This window comes from Corythoichthys intestinalis, chromosome 12 (assembly GCF_030265065.1).
Source record: "Corythoichthys intestinalis isolate RoL2023-P3 chromosome 12, ASM3026506v1, whole genome shotgun sequence".
Classification (NCBI taxonomy): domain Eukaryota; kingdom Metazoa; phylum Chordata; class Actinopteri; order Syngnathiformes; family Syngnathidae; genus Corythoichthys; species Corythoichthys intestinalis.
In genome coordinates, this window is record NC_080406.1 from 16,455,047 (window position 1) to 16,468,314 (window position 13,268).

At 38.9% G+C, this 13,268-nt stretch overlaps 1 protein-coding gene across 5 annotated transcripts in view; it reads right to left on the reverse strand.

Moving 5' to 3' along the window:
• The window catches only part of myo16 (myosin XVI), a 269,930-nt gene that overhangs the window by 48,126 nt on the left and 208,536 nt on the right, over window positions 1-13,268 (reverse strand). For all 5 annotated transcript variants that reach the window (XR_009066237.1, XM_057851442.1, XM_057851443.1 and 2 more), the window contains one exon: window positions 11,224-11,429. Coding sequence is in view for 4 of the 5 variants with exons in the window: in XM_057851442.1 (XP_057707425.1) it covers window positions 11,224-11,429 (206 nt within the window). In the remaining variant the exon portion in view is untranslated. The remainder of the gene's footprint in view (window positions 1-11,223; window positions 11,430-13,268) is intronic.

Genomic DNA, 13,268 nt, shown 5'->3' on the forward strand with positions numbered 1-13,268 from the left:
TAGCAACAACGTTAGTTTAGCACCCTATACAGGTTCACTAAACATAAACAAAAAGTGTCTCATACAAAAAAATATAACATTTCGCTTACTAAAATAATATGTGCATTATTTACAACAACCATACTTACGGACAAATCTTGTCCAAGGATCATATAAGCACAACATTACAACGTAGGCGTCAGCCCGAGACATCCTGCAGCCATATTGAACTGGCAAGACAACAATAAACCATGTCGCAAAGCGACCACAAGAGTTCGTTGTTAGCACAAAAAGCCTTGCTGTAAAACTTACCAAAAGGCAGAATACTGTCTGAGCGGGACATGTGCGTTAATTGCGTCAAATATTTTAACGTGATTAATTAAAAAAATTAATTACCGCACGTTAACGCGATCATTTTGACAGCCCTAATTGTAGCATCTACAAGGACAATGCCCACTTGGTGATGATAATGCATACTGAACAAGAAAACAGTCCATTATTTTCAATTAATTGTACCCACCTGAAGGCCACGAATTGTATGTAAAAAGTTTCCCGGCCATTTAACATGACCCTCGCCACCCTAAATGCTTATGCTATTGAGAACGCGACTTCTATGCTAACGCTCCGAGCCACCTAGCATTGCGTTTGCAACGGTGTCACAACCCCCTTCTCCTCCGCACCTCTGACGCCCTGCTCTCTCGTCTCTCAGACATTTCTCGCGTCATTCAACCACCGTAGTAACACATAGTAAAGCACGCCTTTACACCCTCAGTAACGGTAATGGCGTTCCAAAGATAGGAAAAGTAATTAATTAGATTACTCACTACTGACAAAAATAATGCTGTTAGTAACGCGGTTATACTCTAATACTGCTTTTGACAACCTAATTCCTACCAAATCGGGAAGGGATACTGTACTTTTCCAAATTAGGACTTCTGCTAAAGATTTACTAACCACAAAGTCTAGCCCAAACCGTAATGGATTAATTGATTGATTAAAAGATGTATGACGTGACATTTGTGCATATCTCATCTGTGTTGGGTCCAATTTATAATCCTAATATGGTGGTTGATGCTGAGATGATGTTGTCACGCACACATCAAACACGGCGAATATGACCCACAGATGTCTCCGAACGTGAATCACTCATGTTGTCAATCGCGAGCAAGTGTGGGTGCGTCTGATTTGCGCTTGAACTCTTGCTAACCCGCTTCCTGTATGGAAATACCAGTTCGGCATTTCCCTCTGGGGACCTATAAAACACAAAAGAACTGTATAAACCCGTGAACCCCTCGATGGGGATAAGAAAACTAGAGACGGTCCCTGTTGCGCGACCCAAGGGGCTTTATGCGCAATAGAAATAAATGTCTTTGATAAGGGTTGAACAATTTGGCGTTCAACTAAAACCCTGTCTCCAACGTCAGTTCAAACTTGAAACCATCAAATGATTTACAAATCATGCTTTTAAAGCGTGTCGTTTGCTCAACTTTTGTAGCCTCTCTGTTCACTAAAATCCCTGCAGCGCCGCTACGACGTTAATCGCGCTACATAATGCGTGTTTATCCGGCAGCCGGCAGTAAGCAGGGCCCGCTTGTCACTACCCACTCATTGTGTGATGGAGTTGTCTGAAGTGCTCCGTGAAGAAACGCAGACACACAAAAGCGGGGCCGGGATTTACATGACCGACACAAAACGCAGACAGTATTTGACCTCGTGCAACAGTCAGGAAATAAATCTGGCCACGAAACAGAGCGTATCATAAAAGGCAAATAAAAGCAACGGTAAAATAGATTTCCTCATAAATCTCCAGTTGCTGGGAAACAATTGCAATTCCCTTAATACAGCCTCTAGGACAGTGGTGTCAAACTGGTGGCACAGGGGCCAGATCCAGCCCGCTGCATCATTTTGCGTGGCTGTGAAGGTAAATCACGAGCATCATCTTCTATTTTTTTTTTTTTTTTTTTTGCTAAACTAAAATTTTTGTCAATTTTTTGTAGTCCATAACAGTGGTACCTGTACTTAAGTAGTCTTGTAAACTGAAAATTCCATAAGTAGAGACGCAATTACCATGTAAATGCCCTAATCTGTTCCAAGCCCCCCCCCCCCCAAATTCAGACATAAATCTTTTATAAATCATAAAAATGCATCAAAACATGTAACAAAAACATGTTTTAATTAGATTATTGCACAATACAGGTAGTCTTCGTTTCATGAATGAGTTCCATTCCTGCGCTGGCGATGTAACCCAGATTTCTACGTGAATTCAAACGAACCCTTTATATACCTCAAAACACCATTTAAGTAAATAAAAGAACAAACAAAACAACAACAACAAAAAAACTATCCAAAAACATGTATTATACATCATTGACCTGTCTTCGCATAGACGTTGGAGCTCAGTCCTAGCTAGACAATGAGCTAAGCTCCGAAATGATGATGTCACACGTCCGTGTGGTTTGCTGACTTTATTCAGCTGCTCATGACATCAACACTTGCAGAATGAAACTAAAATAAAATGAAATTAAATCAGTCTTATCTTCAATAACAGCAATTCAAATTTGCGTTTACAAGTAGCTGCTGATACAGCAATAACAAACGATTAACATGTATCAGTTAGCGTCCGCACATCATCAAAAACAATCATATGAACACGCCCGAAGTATTCGACCACCATTGAAAAAGCACAATAAACAGTACAAAAGGGGTTATAACTACAGCTGTTGCCTCTGGCTGCTTCACAAGCAACAAATGTGCGCGCAGGCTGTCACTCGTCACGCGTGTACATGCTCTGGCTTCTACGCTTCCTGCTCCAAAATAAAAGCATGAATCACAAAACAAAAGTCAACATTAAAAAAAAAAAAAAATGACGAGACCCAGGCATCGTAAAGTCGAAATCGCGTAAGTAGGGTCCATCGTTACCCGGGACAACCTGTAAACTTATAGTTGTGCATATTGTAGAAAACAAAAAATAGAGGAAATAATAAAAGTTAATAAACTCATGCAAACCTGTCGGAACACTTAATGGCCAGAGGGGCGAATAAAGAGGATGCTGGTACACACACATATACGTGGCGGAAAACACAGTCAAGACTTAAAACTCAGTTTCTACTCTTGCACTTCTCTTTAAAAGAAACTGCTGTATTCTAAGCCAAAACAACTGTTGTGTTTGACAGAAAAATATGTTTATATGCTGCCATAGCAGATTCATGGCGTATTAAGCCCCCGAACTTTTTTAAATTTGGCCGTTTTAACCTGGAAACCCCCGCCTACAGACGTCGTGCAACCGCTTTTGTTTCAACCCAGCCATAAAACGAAGGTAATTAATTACATTTATATTAAAAATGTCTGTCATTTTTAGCTTTGAATCATTAATTGATGTCTAATATTTCGTTTAAAAAAAAAAAGACTTTAAAAAAAATGATTCACTCGCATATTTTAAACTTTTAAACACATGACCTCATGATGAAAAAAATGGTGTCTGTAAAAAAGTCACGGATATCTACCTCATAACTATCGCTTAATTGTATTTTTTTTGTTGCTGTCGCATTTTCTCCGATATGTTAGATGATAAATAATCGATCCAAACAAAGAAAAATTGGAAAAAAAAAAAACGTTTAAAAGGGTAAATATATCAAAATGAAGATCTCGACCACTCCTTAATGTCTGCGATTTCTGCATCGCGACACTTGTTATATTACCATGTTTCACCCATAAAATCTCCAAAACCCAGCTGTGTCCATTCACAGCTGTGTCTTGACACTCGGTGATACATGCTACATGGAGTTTTTGGATTGAAACAAGGTAAGTATGCGATAATATCTCATTAAAGTCATGGCATCTGTAATTCTGCTCTCGCGTGCTCTAACCTCCAGATAGGGTTTTGCTATTTATTTTTTATTTATTTATATTTTTTTAAATGCCCTCCTGTTCAAAATTTTTCTTCCCCCAGAAAATTTACATTATAACCTTTCCAATGATGTATCACACATGCATATCGGACAATTTTGAAAGTTGGCCAAATTGGGGGTCTCACAGCGGAACGTCAAGTCACCTGAGTGATTTCTGCCACATACAGTAGACTTCCCTCTTAGCCATTTGGATGCCTGGAATATAGCCAATTGCAGATCAGCGATGAGTATGTTACGGTCAAGAAAAACTACATACGTATCTTTTACAGTACAGGTAGTACCCGGGTTACGACGAACCCGCCTTATGCGATTTCGACTTTACGACGCCTGTGTCTTGCGTTTTTTTTTTTTTTTTTTAATGTTGACATTTATTTTGTGATGCATGCTTTCATTTTGATGCAGAAAGCATAGAAAGGGAAGCGAACGCATGTACAGACGCGCCCGCTAATCCCACAGATGCACACCCAGACTCACAGAGCAGCCGAGTGGCAGAGGTGACATCCTGCGCGCCCATTTGTTGCTTGGCAAGCCTCCAGAGGCGACGGCTGTATATAACCCCTTTTGTACTGTTTATTGTGCGTTTTCAATTGTGGTCGAATACTTGGGGCTAGTTGATGTGATTGTTTTTGATACATGCTAATGGTTTGTTATTGCTGTATCAGAAGCTACTTGTAAATGCAAATTTGAACCGCTGTTATTGAAGATGAGACTGATTTAATTTCATTTTATTTTAGTTTCATTCTGCAAGTGTTGATGTCATGAGCAGCTCGATAAAGTCCTCAAACAACACGGACGTGTGACATAGTCATTTTGGAGCTTGGCTCACTGTCTAGCTAGCACTCAGCTCCAACGACTTGGTCAGGGCAGTACAATGACGTATAGTACATGTTTCTGGATAGGTTTTTTTATAATATATATATTTAGAGTGTGTTTTGGGGTATTTAAAGGGTTAATTCCGACTTATGCTGAAATCCAGGTTACATAGCCAGCGCAGGAACGGAACTCGTTCGTAACCCATGGACTGCCTGTACTGTACTGTATTTTAGCCTCTCGTATCCTGAAATTTGTCTCGTAACAAGAGGCAATACAGTGGGGCCAATAAGTATTTAATCAACCACCAATTGTGCAAGTTCTCCTACTAGAGAGGCCTGTAATTGTCAACATGGGTAAACCTCAACCATGAGAGACAGAATGTGGAAAGAAAAACAGAAAATCACATTGTTTGATTTTTAAAGAATTTATTTCCAAATTAGAGCGGAAAATTAGTATTTTGTCACCTACAAACAAGCAAGATTTATGGCTGTCAAAGAGGTCTAACTTCTTCTAACGAGGCTGCACTCGTTACCTGTATTAATGGCACCTGTTTTAACTCCTTATCGGTATAAAAGACACCTGTCCACAACCTCAGTCAGTCACACTCTAAACTCCAGTATGGCCAAGACCAAAAAGCTGTCTAAGGACACCAGAGACAAAATTGTAGACCTGCACCAGGCTGGGAAGACTGAATCTGCAATAGGTAAAACGCTTGGTGTAAAGAAATCAACTGTGGGACCAATTATCAGAAAATGGAAGAAATACCTGACCACTGATCATCTCCCTTGATCTGGGGCTCCATGCAAGATCTCACCCTGTGGCATCAAAATGATAACAAGAACGGTGAAAAAAAACCCAGAACCACACAGGGGGACCTATTGAATGACCTACAGAAAGCTGGGACCACAGTAACAAAGGCTACTATCAGTATCACAATGCGCCGCCAGGGACTCAGATCCTTCACTGCCAGACGTGTCCCCCTGCTGAAGCAAGTACACGTCCAGGCTCATCTGCGGTTCGCTAGAGAGCATTTGGATGATACAGAAGAGGACTGGGAGAATGTGTTATGGTCAGATGAAACCAAAATAGAATTTTTTGGCAGAAACACAGGTTCTCGTGTTTGGAGGAGAAAGAATACTGAATTGCATCCGAAGAACACCGCATCCACTGTGAAGCATGGGGGTGGAAACATCATGCTTTGGGGTTGTTTTTCTGCAAAGGGACCAGGACGACTGATCTGTGTAATGGAAAGAATGAATGGGGCCATGCATCGAGTGATTTTGAGTGAAAATCTCCTTCCATCAGCAAGGGCATTGAACATGAAACGTGGCTGGGTCTTTAAGCATGACAATGATCCCAAACACACAGCCAGGGCAACAAAGGAGTGGCTTTTTAAGAAGCATTTCAAGGTCTTGGAGTTGCCTAGCCAGTCTCCAGATCTCAACCCCATAGAAAATCTGTGTTGCTCAATGACAGCCCCAAAACATCACCGCTCTAGAGGAGATCTGCATGGAGGAATGGGCCAAGATACCAGAAACAGTGTGTGAAAAGCTTGTGAAGAGTTACAGAAAACAGAAAGTAACTGAGATGAAGTTTTGGTATTGACCAAATACTTATTTTCCACCATGATTTGCAGAAAAATTCTTTAAAAAATCAAACAATGTGATTTTCATTTTTTTCCCCCACATTTTGTCTCTCATGGTTGAGGTTTACCCATGTTGACAATTACAGACCTTTCTAATATTTTCAAGTGGGAGAACTTGCACAATTAGTGGTTGACTAAATACTTATTTGCCCCACTGTATTTAAATCAATGTATAATGATAAAGAGAAAATTTTGCACTGCAACCATTTAATCAAGTAATGAATAATAATAATAGTTATGATAAAAGCATTTTAAAATGATGTCTGAGAATTTTTGACATCAGTTTTGGGCCAATAAATATGTTGCCTTCAAAGTGAATGTAAAAGCCTTCTGCCTTTGTTCAAGTGTTGGTCACAGCTTAGCACAACAATTTGGCATCTTGACCATTAGATGTCTCCAAACTAAGATACTTGGGATTTGTTATGTCAGCAGACCATTTGCATTCATAGTGCAAACATTAAATGAACAATAAATGATTAAAACATAATGAATATGTTAAGTCCACGACTGTATGTATCGGTATCTCTTTGATATCGGTATCGGATGTTTGGTGTCTAATAATATCGGGATATCGGTTAAAAAGTCATTATTGGACAACTCTAATGAATGAGAAAATCTGATAAGTTTCCATGCATTAAATCAGGATGTCTGTATTTTCCCCATTGAAACGTGTCGTAACCTAAAAAATTCTGTTTGTAGAGACGTTCGTAAGTAGCGGTACCATTGTATCGGGGAATATTTAGTGTTTAACAAAACAAAAAACAAAAACAAAAACAAAAAAATCACTACAGAATATTTATCTATTCCTTTTTTTTTTTTTTAATTAAAATGTCAACTCGTTGACTGGCATTAACGGCAAAAGATGAACCAGAGTTGCTTTAAAAAATAAGCAGCTTTTACATTGACCACTCTTTATCAACTTTGTCAAATTACCGCTTATAACACTGACATTAAGGAAAAAGGTCAATAACATTCTTACTGTTCTAAAGGCTTTAGGCTTTTTTAATAAATGAGTTCACTGCCATTGACGGTGACTGACATCCAATCCATTTGACTGGGAGGGCTGTCAGCGATTATACACTCCCAGCCCCTCTACAGTTAAAATAGATTGGACATCTATCGCCATCAATGTCAAACATGAGCATTCAATGCCAGCCATCTCATCATACTCATAAATCATCTGCCTACCTTTTTATTCCCCATTATAGTCACAATCGAAAGTCTGACATCACAGCAGTAAAAGCAGGGAATGTGATGTGATGTTTACAGTGTGGAGTAGTGGAAACTTTTTGCTAGTCATGTGATCAGCTTTGTCCTCTTTTATAATGTGGCAGGAATGTCCATGTTAATCCCTTCACCTTCCAAAGCAGACAATAACAGAGGATGAGAGAGAGAGTGACAGAGAACCGAAAAACAGGAAAAGAAGAAAACTACGCCGAGGAAAAGTGGTAAAAGTAGCAGAGGTGTAGTAATAAAGTCAAATTGAAGCAGTGGGACGCGGAGACCTCACACACAATTCACTGACGGCTTAATGCACCGGTGTCACGCTGACATGAGAAATGTGATAGTAGCATTCATTAGCTGCAATGGACTCCCATCATCCTCTGAAAGTGAACCTATTCCAGGTCATTATGTGCTTCCAAAAACAACAAGGAGGGTTGCAGTGACTTCTGGATGCTGATGCTTCTCAAGCTATCCCTTAAACACATGACATCATTGACAAACTTTGTGGTTCAAAGACCCTCATAGGTGGATCATATTTTCCAACAGCTTCCTCATAATCTAATGCCTATTTATCGCGGCAGACTGTTAGCACTGTCGCCTCACAGTCTGAAGGTTCTACGAATGGCTTCTACCTTTGAACCGTGCAACTTTAATAACGAAGCTGTCATGGTTTTGGTTTACTGGTTTAGTTCCATTTTTTTATATTGCCCGACTTGTTTTGTATTTTGGGTTTGGTTCATTTTGGTTAGTCGGTTAGTTTTTGTTTAGTCTTTGTCAGGTCCTCATCCATGTTGTGTCTTGTTTCCATGTGCTCTGTCCTGGCTTGTTTCCCTGTGTAGTAGGTTTGATCACTGTTTTGATTGGTTTGTTTATTTTTGTGTAGGTGAACAAGTTTTGGTTAAATAAATACTTCGAGTTCGTACCGGGTCCTTTTGCCTCGCCTGCCTTGCTCCTCTGCACATTGAATCCAAACTTCCAATACTTCCCGTCATTTTGCTGTCACGAACGTATCAGAAGAGGCTGATTTCTGGATTTTAACGGCTAACAAGAGGGAAACATTCTTGTAATTTTTGGGTACTGATAGATCACTCCCTGTTTGCTTTGGGTCATTTTCTGCACATTTTGGATCATTTCCTGTTCATTTTAGATCATGTCTAAGTCACTTCCTGTTCAGTGGTCACTTTCTACTGATTTTGGGTCACTTCCTCTTGGTTTTGGGGCCCTTACAGGTCACTCTTTGTTAGTTTTGGGTCACTTTATGATAATTTTGGGTTTTTCCCAGTTCACTGTACATTATGGGTCATTTCCAGTTAATTTTGGGGCAGTTTTCCGAAGCTTTTTTTGTGTGTAAAAAATAACCACCAATAGAGAAACACATAGAATTAATGAAGAAAATAACATTTAATCGGAGGTGGGTAGTAACGCGTTACATGTACCGTATTTTTCGGACTTTAAGTCGCAGTTTTTTTCATAGTTTAGCTGGGGGTGTGACTTATACTCTGGATCGACTTATGTGTGAAATTATTCACACATTATTATATCATTTCACATGTTATTTTGGTGTTTTGGAGTGATACTGATGGTTTGGTAAACTTGTTAGCATGTTCTTTATTCTATAGTTATGTGACTAACTCTTAATAGCTATGTTACGTTAACATACTGGCCACGTTCACATTTCGTTGTTCTTGCATCATGTAACATTATCGTACTGTACACTTATACAGCATGTTGTTCTTGATTGTATTTTTATTTTAAATTGCCTTTCAAGATGACATACAGTATCTGTTCTATGTGCTGGATTTTTAAGTAGATTTCCCCCAAAAATGCAACTTATACTCCAGTGCGATTTATATATGTTTTTTCCTCTTCATTGGGCATTTTATGGCTGGTGCGACCTATACTCAGGTGCGACTTATAGTCCACAAATACGGTACTCCGTTACATTTACATGAGTAACTTTTGAGAAAAATGTACTTCTAAGAGTAGTTTTACTAAGACATACTTTTTACTTCTACTTGAGTATTTTTGTGAAGAAAAAACGCTACTCTTACTCCGCTTCTTTGGGCTACACAAGAGTCTTTAATTTTACCTCTTTATTCCACATAATAGATTTTTTTTTTTTGCCCGTGATGCCAAGAGTAGCTCAACCAATTTCACCAATGAGACATCGTAACAATAATCACATGACTCTATGAACCAATCAGACGCAAGTTTGCCGTTCTATGATCACGCCAGCCTGTTCAATCACGTGGCTTCTTTATAGCGCCGAAAAAAATGAAGTATTTGACATAGTGCGCTGTGCTCAACATGCCTCCTTTTAAACCTATCTCTCCCAGTTTATTTGGTGCCGACTGACCACGAAAAAACGGCGATATGATCCTTCTAATTTCATAAAAGTAACTCTGAAGGACCTATTCACTATTCAAACTAGGAACTATTTTCTCCAATAGAGGGCACTCATCTTCTTTGGATGAATAATGCTTCATATCTGTCTTTTTTTTTTTTTTTCAATTAAATCTATTGTTTTTTTTTCTTCTGTTTTTGTATGTCTTTGTTTTAATGTGGTTCTGTAATGGCTTTTTGTACAGTATCATTATAACAGTTCATACAGATAAAAAAAAAAACATTGGTATAAAAAACAAAACAAAAAACAAAACAAAACAATGTAAGCAGTTTTTCTGAATGTTACTCATAAGTATTCTTTTTACTGGATACTTTTTTACATTTATACATACTTGAGTGCATTTTTTGGATGACTACTTTTACTTTAGTAATATTAATTGAAGTAACGCTATTCTTACTTGAGTAAAATGTTTGGCTACTCTACCCACCTCTGCATTTAATGTTGTTTTTAAATATATTTATGTAGTATGGTAGTAGTAGTTTGGAATGGATATTAATTTTTTTTGTCAAAAATAACCACCGCCATTGAAGATTTTTTTGCATGTACGAATTGAAAATCAATAGAAGTGAATGATAACATTTTTTTGTGTGAGTTAAATGTGCCATTGGAAATGTCTGAGGAAATTTTTGTAAAATTTTGATGGATTTGTAGATTTTTGCCAAAAACTGACTGAGCATCATTGCATCGTGCTGTGTGAATTATGTGAATATGACAAAAACTGTAGGACAAATTTGAAATGTTTGTATCAATCAAAATAAATGGGGATTTTTCATTGACTGCAGCCCTCCGAGCTCAAATGATTGTCGATCGTCATCAATGACAACGGATGAGTTAAAGTCGTCTATCGCCCACTTTCATAGACCACTGTTTCTTCATGGACCTCATTAGCCGGTTGAACCATTCACTTTGTCCCCCTCTGTTTTTTTAGGCTAGCCATGAGTGCTTTAACAGACTTCAAAAGAACAGATATCCATAGTGCGCGACAACCAAGCAGCTATGATAGGGCTAGCACTGACAGCACTAAGTTCATCAAGCACGATGGGACTTTGTATAGGACTTCATCCGCTGCGATTTAAGAAGTCGAGGTAAAGTGGATTTTAATTTTTTTCTTGGTGTTAATTGTAAGAACATCTTTCATAGTTTCATGGTCTCAGACTGGCTGTGAAAATACCAGTGGGAATTGTGACTCTTGGTTTAGTTGCCACTTTACAATGACAAGGACACAAACACTTATAGTCATTAAAACTGACCTGCTGAGGAAGCCGGGAAAGGACAAGCGCACGGGATAGCCATAACGGATGGCGCGCACCATGTCGAGCACGCCAATGTGCCGCAGTTGGGCGACGACACGTGAGCCGTCGAAGGCGTCAGGGCGGCCGTTGGCGTTGGGGCGCACACACTCCACAAAGTGGGCTGTGGAGGCCTGCAACTTGCTGATGACCTCTGACAGTGAGTTCTACGTAGTGGGAGAGGAAAAGGTGGGTCAGTCAATATGTGCTACTCTCAGTGTTGTTAATAACAGGGTTAGAGTATAACGGCGTTACTAACAGCGTTATGTTTGTCAGTAGTGAGTACAGTGACTCCTCGCTACTTCGCGCTTCAAACTTCGCGCCCTCAGTCCATTGCAGATTTTTTTTTTTCAATTAAAAAAAAAAAAAAACGATCACGTAGTCTCACTCTCCCTCCCTCCCCCTGCTCGTTGTTGGTCAGGCAGTGTGTGCACTGGAGTTGCTTATTAAAGTAAACAATAATTGACAAACATTGATATTTGATGTTGCCAGTGAACCGAGCATCAAAGCGCCGCATGCGTCAATCATCGTTTAACTTGTTAAACAGTTGCTGTGGCAACTCATTGTTTGTATTGTTGTGTGTAAGACTCACTCAATGAAGCACTTAATAAAGTTAAGCATTTTTATGCTTTATTCCTGTTTAAAAATAATTCGGTGGAACAGTAACATGTTTAAAACTTTTCATAATATTACATTTGAAGTGCTTTAAAACCATTTACTAAAATATATATATATATATATATATATATACATACATAAAAGTATTTATTCAAATTATATTTTGGGAAAAAAGTGAAAAACATGTCATATATATATGTATATATATAGATATATATACACATTCTTTCCAATGCTAAATCTGAATAAATACATTAAAGACACACACAAAAAAAAAAAATAATAATAATAAAAATTTGGGCTACTATGCGGTTTTTCACTTATCGCGGAGGGTTCTGGACCCCAATAACCGCAAAAAAACGAGGGATCACTGTAACCTAACTCATTATTTTTCCCATCTTTGCAACACCGTGCGTTACTACAGTTGGGTTGAATGACGAGAGATGTCGAGAGACACGAAGCGAGCAGAGCGGGAGAGGGGAGGAGGGAAGGTTGTTGTGACGCCGTTGCAAACGCAATGCTAGGTGGCTCGGAGCATTAGCCTAGCAGTCGCATTCTCGCTAGCATTAGCATTTGGCGTGGTGAGCGTCATCTTCAACTCTCGGGCAACCTTTTTTTTTTTTTACATAACATACGGTTCGTGGCGTTCAGGTGGATACAATTAATTGAAAATAATGGACTGTTTTCCTGTTCAGTATGCATTATCATCACCAAATGGCAGTTGTTCTTGTAAATGTTTAAATATAATAATCATTTGTTTTTGTTTTCATTACCAAAAATAGTCACTTGCCCTAAAGGTTCCTTGAATGACAGGGGTCACGGTTTGGTGCGGGTTCAGTACAACAGGAAAAACAAAAAGGCTTTTTCCTCACAGCATTTGAAAGTCAAAGTGTGTATACCATTACACTTACAGGATATACAGTGGGGCAAATAAGTATTTAGTCAACCACTAATTGTGCAAGTTCTCCCACTTGAAAATATTAGAGAGGCCTGGAATTGTCAACATGAGTAAACCTCAACCATGAGAGACAGAATGTGGAAAAAAAAACAGAAAATCACAGTTTGATTTTTAAAGATTTCATTTGCAAATCATGGTGGAAAATAAGTATTTGGTCAATACCAAAAGTTCATCTCAATACTTAGTTATGTACCCTTTGTTGGCAATAACGGAGGCCAAACGTTTTCTGTAACTCTTCACAAGCTTTTCACACACTGTTGCTGGTATTTTGGCCCATTCCTTCATGCATATCTCCTCTAGAGCAGTAATGTTTTGGGGCTGTCGTTGGGCAACACAGACTTTCAACTCCCTCCACAGATTTTCTATGGGGTTGAAATCTGGAGACGGGCTACGTCACTCCAGGACCTTGAAATGCTTCTTACGAAGCCAC